Source organism: Apus apus, chromosome 15 (assembly GCF_020740795.1).
Source record: "Apus apus isolate bApuApu2 chromosome 15, bApuApu2.pri.cur, whole genome shotgun sequence".
In the NCBI taxonomy this organism is placed as follows: domain Eukaryota; kingdom Metazoa; phylum Chordata; class Aves; order Apodiformes; family Apodidae; genus Apus; species Apus apus.
Genome location: NC_067296.1, coordinates 5,782,095 through 5,799,862, shown reverse-complemented (window position 1 = coordinate 5,799,862; position 17,768 = coordinate 5,782,095). Strand labels below are relative to the sequence as shown.

At 54.2% G+C, this 17,768-nt stretch overlaps 1 protein-coding gene across 2 annotated transcripts; it reads right to left on the bottom strand.

Moving 5' to 3' along the window:
* Positions 1-5,627: 5,627 nt before the first annotated feature.
* KCNS1 (potassium voltage-gated channel modifier subfamily S member 1) lies at positions 5,628-16,413 on the bottom strand. Of its 2 annotated transcripts, none has more exons than XM_051633364.1 (3): positions 16,320-16,413; positions 11,861-13,025; positions 5,628-6,211 (listed from the first exon to the last, which is right to left on the bottom strand). In XM_051633364.1, exons 2-3 carry the CDS (start codon positions 12,824-12,826, stop codon positions 5,756-5,758), a joined length of 1,422 nt encoding a protein of 473 aa, XP_051489324.1. In that variant the 5' UTR covers positions 12,827-13,025; positions 16,320-16,413; the 3' UTR covers positions 5,628-5,755. The 2 variants fall into 2 exon arrangements, with proteins under 2 accessions (XP_051489324.1, XP_051489323.1); XM_051633363.1 differs by having other exon boundaries at positions 11,861-12,853.
* Between the last annotated feature and the right edge of the window lie 1,355 nt (positions 16,414-17,768).

The following is a 17,768-nucleotide window of genomic DNA, read 5'->3' as shown; positions in this document are numbered from 1 at the left end:
CAGAGACAGAATTCATTCAGGAGTCAGCTTTGGTTAGCAATCCCGGAAGAAACAAAATAGATTGGAGCTTTTAAATGTTAGGAAGGAGCATGGAAATCAAAGGGAGAGAGACCACGGGCATTCCTAGTAACTGGGAAAGCCTGCAGCTCTTGCATATTCTCAGCAACATTACCAGGATTTTGTGGAACCCCAGTGGGAAGGGAGGGCTGAACTGGAAGGGCAGCAGCAGCACTGGAGCTGTACCAGGGGAGGGTTCACATTTGTTCCCCTCATGCTGGGACCAGTGCACCTGTTGCACAAATACTAATTGCACATAACTAGCAAAACCAACACTGACAAGCAGCCACAAGCTGGGGCTGATGTTTAGCCAGGTTTGTCTCCCCCCACGGGGGGGAAAAGTCAACTTTCCACACGATTTGTAGCACCAGCAGTTTTGCTCCTCCTCCCGTGGTAGTTTTCAGTACTAGGGTACAGGGGTTGCTGTGCCAGTGTCCTTTATGCCCAGGTAAGCTTTCCTGCACCTTAATTTATCCCATTTCCTCCTGTCCACAGGCCAAGAGAGTCTGAGCACGTGCTTTAGATAAATGCTTTTGAGTGTTGGCTGCCAACCCTGACTTGAGAGTTAACAGTTTTTCATTGCTTTAATCACTTTGGCAAAATTTGAAGGAGTCAAACCAGGAAACACCCATCAGCTCTTTTGAGACTGAAAGTGATTTAATTGCCCTTTAATTTAAGAGTCCAGGAAGACAGCCAACTTGTTTGAAAACTTTAAAACATTTCAGTTCCATCTACGAAGCACAGTCTGTTCTGCTCCCCTCTAGGTTGTCACTATTAAAATCAATACAGTGCTGGAAGCAGAGGAAGCTCAAGAGTTCCTGAATCCCATCCAGAGTGGTCACAGCAGCAGAATAGCCTCTTGCAGACCTGCCTCTGCACAAATCCATGGGTGGCTGAGCTGTAGGGTGACCTTTCCTCAGCTCTGAGAGCTCTGGACCAGCACTTGTTGACCGTAGAAGGGATGGTCTTGAGACAGAGGCCCAGTTCAGTTCTCCCCCTTTGCTGCTCTCGCCAGACTCGAGGTCTAGCTGTGAACATGCACCACTGGTGCTGTGCTTCCCTGCACACCTGACCTGTGTTTTTCTTTTCCTGAAGTTGTGTGACCTATCTGGACATCCTTAGCTTAATTCCACTCCTTCAAGGCTCTACATTCAGCTACCTCAAATGGTTGAGTCTCTGTTTCCTACAGCAAAGTTAATAGCTGTGGTTCAGATAAAGGCTAAAGCAAACCCATGAGCATATGCAGACTTTGGGGCTTTTTACTACTGGAAGGAAGTGTTTTAATTTTGGTTTTAAAAAATAAGATAAAATAATTGCAGCACTATTTGTCTTTCCTACTCTCCATACATGGTTCAGCAAATCCAGGAATGGTAAGTAACACTGATTTAACATGTACATACTCAAGCAGTCAGCTCTGATTTTTGATTCCCTGAACTCCGCTGAGATCAACAGGGCTCATGGAGCCCACAAGAAGGAGGGATCCCAGAAATGCTGCTGGTGAGGAGGCTTTCTTTCCTACAGATCAAACCCTGTCAGATCTCCTGGTTTTCCAATAACCAGCTAAGTGCACAGAACACGCTCAGGGTCGTCTCAGACCTGAAAATTGGCAAAGAAGTTTAGAACAAAAAAAATGAAGTTTACTTTGTCTCTTTGAGCAGAGTTGTCTAATTCTCAGCTGCATGAAATAGCTTAATAAGGTCACTCCTTAATCACCATTCCCTGGAGGCAAGAGAGTCACTCTTTCATCAATCATTTTCTGAGTGTGGAGAGCAGCTTTTCTAGAAATAACCTGGTAAGGTGTTTAATCCATTTACCCACTGTACCCAGTGAAAATGCAGCCACTGTCAGAAAAACTAATTAGGGATTAGCAAAAGAACATTAATTTCCTACTTGCCTTAGAAATAGTAAGTTAGACCAGTCCTGGCAACCCATCACTGCACAGAAGTGTCTTGCTAAGGCGAACGTGGGCTGTGATCACCCACTCCCGGTGCTGGGCACCTTGCTGCACCCAGTTCTTCCCTGCTCTGCAGAACTCCAGCTCCGCTTGATCTGCCTGCACACAGCAGTGGGAGGATATTCCTAGAGCAGTTACTCACAGCCATACAAATCCTAATGTCTTCACAGAGAGCAGGAAGCTAAAAAAAGAAATCTTTGGTGGCTTTCCCAAACCTCACACACCAGCCCCCCTCTGAGGTCAACCACCGTTTGCAACAAAGCAAAGGGGCTCACAGAAGAGTCCTGCCTTGCTTTTAACCCCCAAGTTGGGGGAGGCTTTTGTCTTGGAAAGATTAGCAGCATGTGGATTTTTTTTTTTTCTTTTAACAGAAAAACTCTCAAAGGAATAAAGATTAAAGTCTATTTTTAATCCCCGCTATCACATCTAGCAGAGGAATACACTTGAGTGCAGAAGTAAGTCCTCCCCAGCCAGCCCCTGGAGATGAGCAGCCTGGAGACATCCTCCTCATTTCAGACCATCAGAGGCCTCTTACAGCATCAGAATGAGCTCAGCCTTTTATGCTTATGATCAAGGAGGATGAAGCCCAAGCAGCATCACAGCACAAACTACACCCCATGAAAGACAGGAGAGCCAGCTCCCAGAGAGCAGCCACCCCTTGAAGTAGCTGGACATGCTGCTGGGATATCTCCTTTCTGGAGAGAAAAGTTAGGCTTGCTCAGCTTGGCTAAGGATGCTGCTCCTGGTGTGCTCAGCCTCTGCTTGGAGGCTTCAAACCCTCTGCAAGTGCTAAGGTGTTTCCCTAGGCAGCCTGGTGCTGTGCAGTGCCAGCCTTAGGGCTCTTCAGAACCTCCCAAGGGGCTACTGAACTTTTCTAAGCCTACAAGCAGTGGTGGCCAGAGGCATCCTGTGATAACGTAGCTTAATTAGTGATAGCTCTTGTCTGCTGATGACCACGGTCCCTGTCATAGGCAGTTTGCAGGCTGGGTGCTGGAAGGCAGTCTGAGCTTTGCCTTGGCAGCAAGGAAAGTGGCAGAGGCTGGATGTGATTTGGGCCACTGAAGCCAAGGGGACAACCTCTGTGCCAGGAGATGGGATTTAACCACAGCAGTGATATATGAGCAGCCGCTGGCCTGGGTTTTTCTGGGTGGCCTTCAGCCCTCCTGCCTTTGGTACTTGGAGCTTATGAAAGCAGCAGTGATGAAGGGGGATGAACACAGCTGTCCTGGACCAGCTCCTTTCAGGCCTCTGGAGCTGCAGTGGGCACTTTTCCCTCCTCATCCTGATCCCCTACCCTTGCTGACAGCCACAGCTGTGAGCAACACGGCTGGGAAGCCAGCAGGGAACACCCCCCCCAGCCTTCTGCTGGCAAAGGTGTGCCTAAAACATAGTTCCTCCAACTCAACCAATTAACACGTGCTACCTAAACTATTTTCTTTCAAAATGGAGCCTTTTCTACTTTAAGGGCAAAATGTGGCCCCACAAGATTGGGGTTTAAATTAATTTCTTAAAACAAGAGTGACCATTAGAGGAAATACCAGGCAGCTGCTGCTGCTGGGCTCCCAGGCTGGGTTTGCACCTCAGCTCTGCTGTCCTCGGGTGCTGCTGATGGCAGGGTGTGTGTTCCTGCAGATCTCTGCTCTTCCCTGCCTGCTTCCTCCCCTGCCAAGGACCACGCTTGGATGGGACAAGCTCTCTGCTTTGACAATCATCCTGCATTTTTAATGTTAACCACAATCCTCTCATCTCCCTCTGAAAGCTGCTGTGCTTCCCTCCCTCCCAGTTGTGATCCCTGGCTCCCTGTGTGGCTCTTCCCAGAGCCTGCTGGCTCTGACCCATTCCCTCACACTCCAGGGACACCCAGTTCATTGGGCCTGCTGGGAGATGGGGAATCCAAAATCCTCCAGCTGGGTTGACAGCAGCGGTCCAGGCACAAGGACTGTCACCCAGCATCAGGGCAGGGATGAAGTGGGAGCTGCCCGGGTGGGAGCTCTGCTGTGCTCCAAGGAGGTGCTGAGCTGGATTACAGGAACTACAGTCACTCTGGAGCAGCCTGGCTGTGCTGCACATGAAACAGAAAGCCAGCATCCAAAGCGGGTCACTTAGGTCTTTAATAAAATATACAGTTTGCATCCCATGCATAGATAGAAAATTAATTTACATGCTCTTTTTATTATTTGCATAATGCTTTTTCATTAATACATGTCAGTTAGTCTTCACATTTTAATACATTTTGCTACTGGAATATTTATGGAGAGAGGGGAAACTCCTTCCTTTATTCAAGTAATGGTGCAGCAGGAGCTGGGTGCAGCAGGTGATGGAGCTCACTGGTCCCACCTCGCAGTGAGGATGAGGGCAGAGCAGACCACGGACTGTCAGTACTGGAAGACTCAATGATGCCAGGAGTGTGAGCACCCTCCCATCCCACACCACTGTTCCCTGGGGACCCCCTCCCAAGTCCCACTGGGGTTCAGAAAGGCTGGACCTGCAACTGATGTTGGTTTGTCTTTTCTTCCCCATGATCCAGAGATCGCTACAGGCAGAGCCAGCACCAGTGACTGCAGCTGTGCCCAAAGCCATCCAGGAAAACCAGTGGCAAACACCACGATCCAGGTGCCTGGGAATCATCCTGCAGCCATCAACATGGTTTTGAGCTGATCAGGGTGCACATTTGTCCTGCTCAGAACAGGCATTGGTGTGTTTCTCTGTGCACCAAGGAGCTGCACAATTTCCGAGCAGAGAACTGAGGGTGAAGGAAAAACTCCATAGGGAATTAATGCTGTGCTGGGAGCAGCCCCAAATGTGCTCAGCCAGGTGGGGGATCTGGATGGGAAGAGGACCCTGACTCCTGTGAGGTGCTCAGAGGCTGGGGTGACAGGAGCTCAGCTCCCTGCAGGACAGAGGAGATGCTGGGGGGCATGGGAGCCCCATGGAGAAAACAGCTCAGGGGGATAAGCCTCAGTGGGGGGTGGCCCTTTGGTTCCCCCAGCTTGATCCCCTTCTGCTGCTTCTGCCTTGGAGGACTGTGTCCCTTTTCCCTCTCATCCCCAGCAAGTGTCCTCTCCTCATGGATAGTGCTCCCAGCTGTGCTACTCTCCCAGCACAGCCCCCAGACCCCAGTCCCTGGGGGCTCCTGGCAGTGGCAGTGCAGAAGTTAAACCCCAACTGCAGTGGAAGTGACTTCCAGCCAGTCCCAGTGCAGGAGCTGGGGACTATGGGGCTTGTCCTGAGCTGGACACCACCCTTCCTCCTGTACAGACTAATTTCCAACCCTCTTTTCCCCATGGCTGATGGGGCAGCTCCACCTTGGGAGCTGTTTGGAGCTGGGGGTAGGACAAGGTTGTGGCAGGAGTTGATGCTGACCTGGCACAGGACCCGCAGAGGCAGCCAGCCTGGCGCTGGGTGAGGGCTGAGACACGGCCTGGCTGCTGCATCCCTGGAAGCAGCTGGCAACCCCTGGGCATCTCCTCCAACCCCTCCTGTCCTTCGCTGGGCAGGGGTGATGTGAGATGGGGAGAGTCCAGCTCCTCTGCTGTGTCCTGGTGCAACAGCTGTGCTTGTGGTGAGAAATCATACAATCCCAGACTGGTTTGGGTTGGAAAGGGACCTTAATGATCATCTAGTCCCAATCCCCCTGCCACGGGCAGGGACACCTCCCACTAGACCAGGTCGCTCCAAGCCCCATCCAACCTGGCCTTGAACACTTCAGGGAGGAAACAGGTCCCAAGCCCCGGTGCAGCGGGGTCAGGGTGCAGGGTGGGCACTGGGGGTCAGACCACGGCGGTCGGGGCTGCCTCTGCCCAGGGAGGTGTCACTCAGAGCTTCTGAGTCTTGTTCATGGCTGGAGATGCTCTCCGCTTCCTCGGCGTCTTTCTTCCCGCTGTTCCTCACGGCCGCCTCCAGCGCCTTCTGCTTGCGGTAGAAGTGGGAGAACTTGTTGAAGATGATGGTGATGGGCAGTGCCACCACCAGGATGCCCCCCAGGATGCAGCCCGAGGCAGCCAGCTTGCCAGCCACGGTGACAGGCACCACGTCGCCGTAGCCCACGGTGGTCATGCTGACCGTGCCCCACCACCAGCAGGCCGGGATGGTGTCGAAACCAACGTCTTCCTCCTTCTCAGCTGTGTAGGCCACACCGGAGAAAACAGAGACCCCCACGGCCAGGTAGAGCAGCAAGATCCCCACCTCCCGGTAGCTGTGCTGGAAGGGAAAGCAGAGCAAGTGGTCAGTGGGGGGCACCACACCCATCACAGCTGTGGGTCCAGGGAGACCTGACAGTGGCCTTCCAGTACCTGAAGGGGCTTACAGGAAAGCTTTTTATAAGGGCATGTAATAATGGGACCAGGCTCTTCACTATGAAGCTGGTGAGACACTGGAACAGGTTGCCCAGAGAAGCTGTGGCTGCCCCATCCCTGGCAGTGTTGAAGGGCAGGTTGGATGGGGCTTGGAGCAACCTGGGCTGGTGGGAGGTGTTCCTGCCATGCAGGGGAGTGGGTCTGGATGATCTTGAAGGTCCCTTCCAACCCAAACCGTTCTATGATTCTTGGTGCCTCTATCCATCTCTGCCTTGGGATACCCCACTGTGAGGACAGGCTGAGATGGGCTGGGGGGTGTGTGGGTGACCTACACCTGGAACCAGTGGGGTAGCCAGGAGATCAGCCCTGGCACCCACAGCCTGCCAGGGGGAGGCAGTGCCAGGGGAGAGGGGACCTGTGCTTCCCAGCCAGGATTCCAGGCAGAGGCTACATCCCTCCTCCAGCCCTCGCTCCCGCCTGATCCCGGCTAACAACATTTAGACACATTTTCCTGTTATCTTGGCAGGTCCCCAGAAACCACCTAACAGGCAGCCTCTAACTGAAGTTTGATTTGTGTTCTCCTGAGACGCTGGTGATGTGCTGGCAGGAGGACGTGCCCCTCTGCTGCAGGCTCAGCTCCAAGGGACATGTAACCCTTCCTTACACACCTGGCTTGGAGGGATCAGGATGCTCCAGCGAGCAGAGCTCAGGAGGCTTCTGCTCTTACACCTCAAGGGACACAGCTCCAAGAAAGGCAGAAACTACCTCCTGCCTCAGTTTCTGTCCCCTGTCCTCCCACTCCTGGGACTCCTTGATCCCACTCCTGAGGTTCTTGATGACAATAACCTGTGTTTGGGCTGGCTGGAGGACGCCAACAAGCCCAAAGCACCCTGAGGCTGTCCCCAGCTGGCCATCTGGTGGTGTCTGCAGGATGGCCTGAGAGCAGAGGGGCTTGTTCCAGGGGCAGAGCTTTCTTGCAGAAACTGCTGTTTCTTAAACAATTACATTTCCCTTCAGGTTTTGCTGCTCCTCCATGGGAAGATTCAAAGTGGGCTTCCAAGCTGACACTAATCCAAGCAGGTTGTCAGGTCAGTCCAGGCACCCCTCCATGGTCAGTGTGGGCTGGCCTAGCACCCACCCCCATGGGGTGCTGCACCCCCAGCTGGCTGAACCCCACCATGAAGGGTCTGGGAACCCCCACAGGAATGGGGCCATGGGACACCCAACCTCCCATGGGACCCTGGGGGTCAGACTGTCAGCAGGGACATGCAGCATTCCTTGGGGAAGCCACCATTTCTCTGGTTTAAACAAAACCACAGGTGTTGCAACCTTTCTTTGGGTGTTCTGAATTTCTGAGCAGAATACTAACCTGTGCCAAAAACCTGAGGTGGGAAAAGGCAGTGGGCAGCTAAGGGACAAGGCAGCAAGGGATGCCCAGAAGGGGACTGCCAGAGGACGAGCTGGGATCAGGCAAACTGCCATGGGCCAGCAGCTGGTGAGGTGTGAGCCAAGGGACAGGGACACCTGGGCCAGCCTGCTCTGACATCCCTGCAGGCTGGAGGGGACCACAGAGCCCCAGGCTAACCCCCCAGTGCCAAAGCCCCTCTGCCCTCACAGCACGGTGAGTCCACTGGCCTTCTGAGTGTCACAGTTCCCTGGGTGTTTCTGCCCACTGATCTGCCACCTTGCTCGTCATCTCTGGGAGAAAGGAAAGCAGATCCCTGATCATGGAGTGGGGTTTTTTTTTCCACTCTCCTACCAGGCAGATAATGTTTTATTGGAGGCCACATATTGACTAAACAGAACAACATTTGAGCAAAGCAAACAGAAGACATGGAAAAAGAGCTTCCACGGTCAAGATGAGACATAAAGGAGGTGGATTCATGGCAGGGAGTGAGAAGACTTTGCTTAGACTGCTGGCAAAAGCTGCTCAGCTAATGCCAGTAATACCAAGGGGAAATAATTTCCACCTCCTCCTCCTCTGTTGCCTGTAGCTGTGAATGCCCTGCAGCAGCTCCAAGGGAGCTCCCTGGGAAGGACAAACAGCTCAGAGCCACCGAGTTTCAAGGATGTATCACTTGGCCATGAAAGACTAACTCCTGGCTGGAGCTTGACAGCATGTGTGTACGTCCCAGCTGGGGAGCAGCAGAGCTGAATAACCTTATCCATTTTTAAAGAGTATCAGCTATGGCCCTGGGATGTGTTGGAGGGCAAAGGCGAGGGGAAAGTCAGGCAGCTTGGTAGCTCCTGCTGCTTTAATTTACAAGCAGGTTTAGGGCTCAAGGCACAGGGGAGGCTCCAGGAATCTCCCAGCTGATCTTCAGGCACTGGCTCCCACCTATTAGCAGCCATTCATCCTCAAAATGTGTGGTTTGCTCATTGATCCCGGGGCAGGGAGCTGCAGCTGGGGTTTGGGTGGGATTCAGTTTTAGCTGGGGTTCAGGTGTGAAGCAGACTTATCAAGCAGGCAGCTGTGGGGGAGGTGATGCTGGGTAATAAAAGGCTGCATCAAAAGCAGCCACCCCAACAACAGTCTCTTTGGACTCCTGCTGTGGCAGGAAGGTCTGCCTGTCAAACAGCCATGGGTCATGCTTGGGCTCCTTGCCCTGCTGAATGCACATCTTTCCTCCAGCACAGCAGAAGACAAATGAAATGGAAGAGCCTGGTTTGAGCCTGGCTGGAGACACCATTGTGGGGAGCTGAGCACGGAGATGGCCTGTGGTGCTGACAGCAGGGTGATGCACCTGGGGTTTGGAGACATGCAGCTCTGGCTTTTCCAATCTATCTGTGTGTTTAGGGCCCTAGAGGGACAGACAGCAACTCCTGTAGATCCCTGCAGGTTCCTACATTACTCAGGGCTCAACACCTATTGACTGCTCGTGGGAGATGGGCACCAGCCCTGCACCTGGGAAGCTCTGATAGTGGTAACAGGTGTCATGCACTGCAGGGAGGAAGAGCAGAGATGTGTGGGAAGCCTCTCCTCAAATTAACCAGACCCTGGGTCAGGCCCCAAGCAATCTGAAGACTGTTCAGAGTTTCTGATGCAGAAATCCCTCTGCTAACACTTCTGTGGCAGGGGAACGATGACTTGGCTTGCCAGAGCCATCGCTCCCACTTCCTGGCTGTTAACAGCCTTTACTCCTCTGCTGCTTCATGCTCTTGCAATAGGAAGTAAATTATGATTAACAAGACGTTGTAATTTATGTGCCCAGTAAATCACAACGCCAAGCTGCTGCGTCAGTTGTGTTTTTGCTCATCCCTGTTCACAGCTGGCTCCAGAATCCCTGGGAAGAGGCACTTCCCAGCACGTCACTGGGTGAATCAGCAGCTCAGCAGAGGCCAGTGTCCTGGATCCCGTCTGCTGCTTAATGAGATGCAGATGAGCCCATCAGCCCCTGCCCTGCTGCAGCGTCTTGTTCACGCTTAGATGGAGCCCAGGAAGGGCTCAGGCAGCCCTGCCCACCTGTCCTGTTTGATTTCAATCTCAGTGTTCTGTGAGTCTGGCACTTGCTAATTGCTCTTTCAAGGTGAGTGTTCAAAAGTCAGTATGATGCAGGTAGGACTTCCAGCATCTTTGTTTCAAATAGCTCCCCATGGACCCTGTTCTCAGCAGGCTTGGAGGATGCCAGGACTCTTCCCTCCCCGCGCCCCCCCCCCACTTTGATGCTTAATGTGCTTTGCAGGATTAGTGCTGGGCAGGTCCTGTTTCACAGCAGAAGTTGGCAGAAGACCTTTCCTGCTGCCCATCCTCAGCCACACGTGAGTGCTGATTTTCTCCACGGCTCACCCATGGGAATGGGTCCAACCCCAGCAGGGGAGACCTGCTGGCACCAGGAGACCCCATGCTGGCCCTGCCACTACTGCAGCAGTGGGAAATGGGGTGTTCTGGCTGTGGCTGTGCCCACAGCATCCCTGCCGTGGCCCTTCCGAGGGAGCAGCACCAGGAGCTGCAGCTCTGGCCCCTGCCAGGCACTGAGTGGGAGGAGAACATCCCTTTGGTTGAATTTCAAGCTCTGTTATGAAGATGGCTTGCCTTGGCTGTTGTCTGGCACACCTTCTTTTGAAGCGGGGGGAGCACGGGGCTATTTGCGTGAGCAGGGCTTGAAAAACCAGTCTTCTGGTATGAACGTGGGGATCAGAGGCAGTCCCACGAGGAGAGGATAAGTCTGCCCTGGTGGCCTTCTCCCTTGCATGTGGTGGGACCTTGAGAGCGTGCGTCACTCTGCACCTTGGCAGGCTGGAGGGCTGGCTTTAGGATTTCTCTTGATGTGGTGGCCAAGAATCAGAGACAATTAAAGGCTGAGTTTAACTGACCTCTGCAGCAAGCTGGATTTCCTGGGTGAGCACAGGAGGTGAGAGGACAGTCTCACCCTCCCCAGATTTGGGCAACGTGGCCCTCAGCATGAGGGGAGGGAGGAGGGAGGACAGTGGGGGAGAGCAGAGCCACCCAGGGCAGGGTGCCTGCTCCGTGCTCACAGCTGAGCTGCAGCCATGGGGGTCGGGTCTGGGGAGGATTTCAGGGCAGCTTCCTGCTTTGACTTTGGCCACAGCTGCTCTTGGTCTGACCCCTGGAGGCTGTGGGTGCTGTGGAGAGGGGGTCTGGAGAAAACCCAGCCTTGAGGTATGCTATGGAGGGTGGGTACCACCCCTCACCACAGCTGCAGAGCTGCTACCCCTTCACATGGCTGGACTGTGGTCCTTCACTGTCTCAGCATCTTCTCAGCCAGCTATTCCTCCTGAGAACCGTGTGGTCCTGCAGGCAGCTTCCCCCAGCCTGGCACACCCTGCTTTCCCCATGCTTTTCCAACTTGCTGATGCCCAGCTGCTGGTGGCCCAGGCTCTGCTGGGGGCACAGATCCTGCCTTGGGCTGGGTGTCCCAGGCCCTGCAGCTAACCCTTTGATTTTTCCATTGCTTCTTTGTGCCTCCCATAGTTAACCATGTGCCCAACCTCATCATATCCAGAAGCATCCAAGTACCAGCTCAGCTGGACCAGGATCTCTAGATGGGCAGACACCAAGGGTTGGATGCTGACCCATGGCCAGTTGGCAGCAGGTCTTTGGGAGGGCCTCCTTTTTCCCATGCTGGGGACAGGAGCAGCTCTGAGCCACACACACTGGTGCTGGCATACTTGCTGGCTGGCCTGGTCCCTACTCAGCAGGTCTCCTGCTACCCAACTAGGCACTGACCCATTTCTAGTGGGACATCACCATCCACCCATTCCAACGCTGTGCAATGGGGCCTGCACGCCACCGTGGGATGGCTGAGTTCCTGGAAGCACCAGTTCTGCAGGAAGCAAAGTCTGCAAGTGATGGGTGAGTTGCTGTTCGCTCTAAGCGTGTGTACAAAGAGGACTCATGCAGTGCTCCTCACACTTGGTTGCTTTAGCAGACACACCAACAGCCCAGCCCACCACCCAGGGAAGCTCGCCAGATGCCCTCCCAGAGCCAGTAGCTCACTGGGAATGGGTATGTTCACATCCCCTGGCCACACCAGATGTCTCCTCCTTGCCCAGAGATTAAAGGAGTAGATAGGGAGATAGAGAGCCAGTTTACCTTCAAGGTGGCCCCCAGGGACCTCAGTCCAGTGGAGTGCCGAGCCAGCTTCAGCACCCGGAATATCCTCATGAGCCGAAACACCTGCACCACCTTGCCCAGGTTGCCCAGCTCTGAGTCGTTGCCCACAGTCAAGTCCACCACGAGGGTGAAGTAGAAGGGCAACACTGAGACAATGTCAATCAGGTTCAGCGGGTGTTTGAAGAACTTCCTGGGGCTGGGGGAGAGCAGGAGGCGGGAAGACACTTCGAAAGTGAACCAGGAAATGCAGAAATACTCCAGCTTGTGCAGGATGGGTTCGTCGAGCATGTTGCCGTTCTCATCCACCTCCTGGTACTCGGGCATGCTGTGGATGCACATGGTGGCTATGGAAACCAGCACCACGCTGATGGACACGAAGCTGAAGAGCTTGCTGGGGATGGAGTAGCCGGGGTTCTCCATGGTGAGCCAGAGGCGCTTGCGCAGGTTGCCGCAGCGCAGGGTGCTGTAGCGCAGCAGCTCGTGGTTGATGTCTGAGATCTCATCGGGGGACGTGTCCACGCTGCTGACCTCGCTCTCCTCGTCCCAGTTGTGGTGCCTGCTCTCCAGCTTGCGCTCGTGGTAGCGGTAGCTGCAGCAGGAGTCCAGGAAGAACTCGTTGATGCCCCAGTACTCGATCTCCTGGCAGAAGGAGAAGACGCACAGCTCCTCCATGACATGCAGCTTCCCGGTCTGGTAGAAGTGGAGGACGTAGAGGAAGAAGCCGGGGTTGCGGTCGAAGTAGAACTCCCTGGCGCTCACGTCGTAGTCATCACAGAGCTGCAGGATGGACTCCTCTGAGTCACAGGAGAGCAGGCGGCCCAGGCGGGTGTCGGGGAACTTGGAGAGGGCACTGGAGCTGAGCCGCCTTCTCAGACCCCCCACGTTGATGTTGATAACGTCCTCCTCGAAACCGGGACCCCAGTAATTTAAGGTCTTGTTGACCATGATCAGCAGAGCGGGAGCTGGTTCCACCTGCAGGTGAGACACAGCAGGGCTGGAGGGGACACAGGGTTCCCCCTGCTCTGGGTGCTCCTGGGTGAGCTGGGGGCAGAAGCACCCGGGGGAGTGAGGGGGAATGTCTGCATTTTAGAGGAGTGAGGACCAGGGAGGGAGGAAGGGAGAGAAACAGCTGCAGGTGGTTGTTCTTCAGAGGTATGGAAAGAAAAACAACAAAAAGAAAGAAGCCAATAGTTTTTCCAGGTCAAACTTTTCCTTGCTGTTGGTTTTTTTTTTTTTTTTTTAACCTCTAAAAGTTTCTCCCTTGGCCTAAGGAAGGCAGAGTCTGCTGCACCTCCAGCACCTCATCCATAGAGCTTTCCCTGTTCAAACAGGTCATTAAGCCACTGAAGAGGGGGATTTACCCCCCCAAAGTGCCTCCCCCAAGAAGGGAAACACAGATCTTGACAAATCACCAGGGCAGTGACTTTGCCAAAGAGCTTTTTTGTAGCCCCACTACGTTGCTAATTATACCTGGTCAAAAAGTCCTTAGATGGTGCAGCCATCCCAGCAGCCAAAGTTTTGCCCAAATCAAACTGTTTTCACAGGTGGTGTTGGTTTTAGGGAAAATTTCAGTGGAAGAACTGTCAAAACAATTCATCTGCCTGCTTTGTTTCCTCTTGTGTGTTCTGTCATGTAAAATATTATATTTTTATAATGTTGAAGCGTAACAAAAACATGACTCAGAATCATCGACTGAGTTAGAAATCTGTATGTTGGTAAGGAAAGAAAAAACAGAGTTTTAATTTATGTTATTTTTCAGGATTTTGAAAGTTTCTGTCCAGCTGAAATTCCATTTTCTAACAAGCAGCAGTTAAACCATCTGACAAAGAAGCGTTTCCACAGCTTCAAATGTGTTTACCCATTTGACAAGAAGCTTCAAATACGAAGGCAAGTAAAAAGGTTTTTGATCTTCCTGTGTCACCTTAAAATCAGATTTCTCCACCTACCTGATCCATCAAAATATGTGGGGACACCTGGAGCCACCCTGTACCCACATGGTCCCCCCATTCCTGGCACGGGGAAGTTGGGTGTGTTCAGAAGGGACAATGGGTTTGCTCTCTTGGTTGAGGAATGATGTTTTTTGGAGGAATGACTGCTTTGGAAAAATCCTGCTATTAGGTGTAACTTGGCCCTGAGCTATGCTCACATTCAGGGTCACTGCTGGTACCAGCACAGCTTCTGCAGTAGGTGATGCTTTTGCTGCAGAGGTCACTGAGGCATCTGTGCCCTCCAGACTGGCCTGTCTCCCATCTCAAAGGCTGGTTTTAACCAACCAGCTGCTTATTAGAAAAAAAAATAATAAAAATCTCACTTTCTCTGTCTTTTGTCACCCACTGAAGTTTTCAAACTTTTTTTTTAAGCGACACAGGGACAGAGGCCACAGGCAGGAGGGCCAAGGGACAGTCTGCAGCAGCCCCTGCAGGGGTGCCAAGGTGCAACCAGAGCCTGCACAGGATGGTCCAGTCTGACAAGAGCCACCAAGGGCCAAGGCCAGGTGAGTGACTTGAGCTGGGTCCCCCCTGCCCAGGGGAATCCCAGCTCCCTTGTGGACCCCACTGCACCCCAGCCCTGCGTTGCTGACCAGACATCTCAAGGGGTTTCTGGGGCAAACAGTGAAGCAGGAAAAGGGACCTGCATATTTCCCAGTGTCTGAGAAACAGATTGTGAAAGGCTTGTCAGACCTGGAGGGAGCCGGGGGGCATTTTCACATCTAAACCTGGATGTCAGAGCAGAACTGGAAAGGAACAGGTAACCGAGTAATGGTTAGAAACAAACCCCAGGGGTGTGTTTTTTAAGCTGAGCAGGGCTGTGGGTGCAGCAAATGCCAGATTTGTGTGAAATAGCCTGGCAAAGGCATCTGCTAACTCCGCTGCATCTCCCAGCCAGGGCTCCTTAAAGACACAGGCTTTGCACCACAAAGCCAGCACTTCCCATTACAACACTTCTGAAGGAGGCAACCGGTTCTGCTGAGCCTCAGAGCTTAATGGGCTCGTCCTCTTGCCTTTCAAAATGGGAAAAACCGAAGGATCAACTTCTTGAATGCTTAAGACAAAAGGAGGGGGGGGAAGGGGTGTCGACACTCCTTTTCAGGGATAAATTGGAATTTCTGTGACAGATTAGCTTTTCCAGGAAGACATCACACAGCCCATCTGTGGGGTGGGGATGACTAATCCAGGTTCCTTCCAGAAGGATGCTCATGCATTCAGGCTCCAAAGGCACATACAGGGGCCGTGGGGGTGGATCTGTGGGATCTGGTTTACCCACACCCTTCCTCAGCCTTTCTCCACACCTGTCCTACACAGCAGCTCTAGGATACCAGACCAAATGTCACCAAAATCCCTGGAAAGGTGGTTTTGGGGCTGGGCGGAGGGAGGGGGCAGCCAGGGTGGCTACCAGGGATGGCAGGACAAGCCCAAAGCAAGCCTCTGGCTCAGCACCACCGTCCCCAGCACACACGGCTGCGGCTCTGGGTGAGACGTGCCAAACCCTGACAGCCAGCTTGGAGCCAGCTCCCACCTCTCTCCCAGCTCATAAAAAGTGGGTGTCAGGACCCTGAGAGCCTTAGCACCCCAAGGAAGATCCCTCCCTTCCTCGGGTGCAGGAAGCAGAGCAATGAAAAGGGTCATGAACTGTCTGAGATGCTCCGCTCTGATGTTGCCTTCTGAATGGAGCAAATGATTTCTGCCCACATACAGCTTTCATCTAGGAATCTAAAGCAGCAATTAATAGTTTTATAACTCTTTTGCCTACTTGTCTCACGACTAGCTAAGCTCAGCTTTTAGAACATATCTGGGATTTGAGCTAAGACCTGGTGTGATCTCTCCTGGTGGATTATCAAAGCCTGTCTTGCATTTGCAGGGGTGTCTGCTGGGGAACAGAAGCTTTCTTTGGGAAGGCTGGGTGGTTTTTGTCTTCTTTTAAAGCACAATGGACAGAGAATACAAATGCATCTGTCTGGAATAATGTGAATTTGCAAAATTTCCCTTTAGGAAAGGAGAATTTCCATAAGTTGTAGGTAAAATAGAACAGATAAAACCAGTCTGATAAATTTTGGAATATGTTGTAAGCTGTTTTAAGGAGAGAACCACTAGAATTACACAAGCCCAGTGTGAGGCTGGGTGTTGGGTGTTCACATCTATCTTGTGGAGAAAAAAAAAATCTTTGATATATGCATTTATGACAGGAAAAAATATCAAAACAGATCAAGCATATCTCTAAGAAATGCTAGAAGAGTTTCCCTTGACAACATATTTTTCTTTTCTTAAAGGCTTTCAAATTATTCTAACTGGCAGAGGGGACCCAAGGGAGTGGGAAGGAAGATGCTAATAGACATCCAAGTGAGGATGCAGCAAGTGCAGGGAGTATTGCACAAGGGGGCTTTTCCAACCAGATACAATGGATTTAGATTAACAGCCCGAATAAAAAGCCCTGTACTTACAGCTCAGCGAGGCTTCCCAGCGGGGAGTCGTGTGGCTTGTCTCAAAGGAGCCATTAGGAATGTGTAGAGAAGGAAGAACCCCTTCATCCTCTGCCTGTAGCCCGGTCCTAAATGCCCTGTCACCCGGGGCTTGTGACCCTGCACCTCCCAGGTGCGCAGGGGTGGTGGCTGCAAAGTGGAGATGTCCTGTGCTGGATGCCCATGGGGCTGGGGTGGGGCTGCCTGAGGAGGGAGCGGGGTGGCTGACCTCCCAGATCCTGCAGGATGGTCCCATGCGCTGGGAGCAGGACAAGGGAGGCACCTGCTTTCTGGTCATCCAAAGGTTCCAGAAGCCCCATCCCCATCGCTGGGCATCCCTGTGCTCATAGGCCTGAAGGTGCCCCGGACCAAGCCCTTCCTCTGGGGGGCTGGCGGGGCGGGCAGGGGGGAGCAGGGAAGGGGCATCCCCACTGCTGGCTGCTCCCTGCAGCAGAGCGTGAACTGCTGCTGCACGCTGAGAAGCCACCGACAAGCCCGGGGCTCGGAATGCAGATGACAGGGTGCATCCCCTTGGGGGGGAAGGCTTCGGGGAGAGGGACTCCCCTACACCCGCCCGCAGAGGGACGGGGAGGAGTATCCCTGTGCCCCGGGTCCCAGCAGCATCCCGGGATGGGAGCGCTGGCACGGCGGCTCCCAGCTAATCCCGGGATACCGGTGCCTCGCTCATCCCGGCGTGCCGCTGGCCCCGTCCCTGCTCACCCACGCATGCCGCTGCTCCGGTTACCCTCTCACCCCGGGGATGCCGGTGCCCCGGGTGCCTGCCGCGCCCCGGGGTGCTGATCCCTGCAATTCCATGGGAAGCTGGTACCCCGGGTTCCCGGGGTGCCGGTACCCCGGTCCCTGCCGTTCCCTGGGCTGCCGATCTCACGGTCCTCGCCGCGCTCCGAGATGCCGGTGCCCGGAGTCCCCGGGATGCCCGTGCCCGCTGCACCCCGGGATGCCTGGTATTCCGGATCCCTCCCTTTCCACCGCCCCGGGATGCCGATCCCTCAGGTCACCGGGATGCCGGTCCCCGCCCCGCCCGGGATGCAGGTGCCCAGGTCCCGCGGTGCCGGTGCCTGCCGCACCCGGCTGCCGGAGCCCGGCCCCGCCGCCGCTCACCTGCCTCGGCGCCGCCCCCGCCGCAGCGTGCGCGGACCCGCGGAGCCCTGCGGGGCCGGCGGCGGCACAAGCTCCGGGGACCGGGGGGTCCCGCCCGTCGCCCCTCCCGGGGTCCCGCCCTCCGGCCCGCCCGCCGGCCCGGAGCCGCGGAGTGGGAGCGGGGAGACGAGCTCGGTCCCCGCTTCCCGGTCCCCGCTTCCCGGTCCCCGGCTGCCCCAGCCCCGGGCTCCCCGGAGGAACGATGGGGCCGTAGCAGCGCGGCCGCCGAGCTCCGTGCAGGGCAGAGGGCTGCGGATCTCGGGGAAGCCC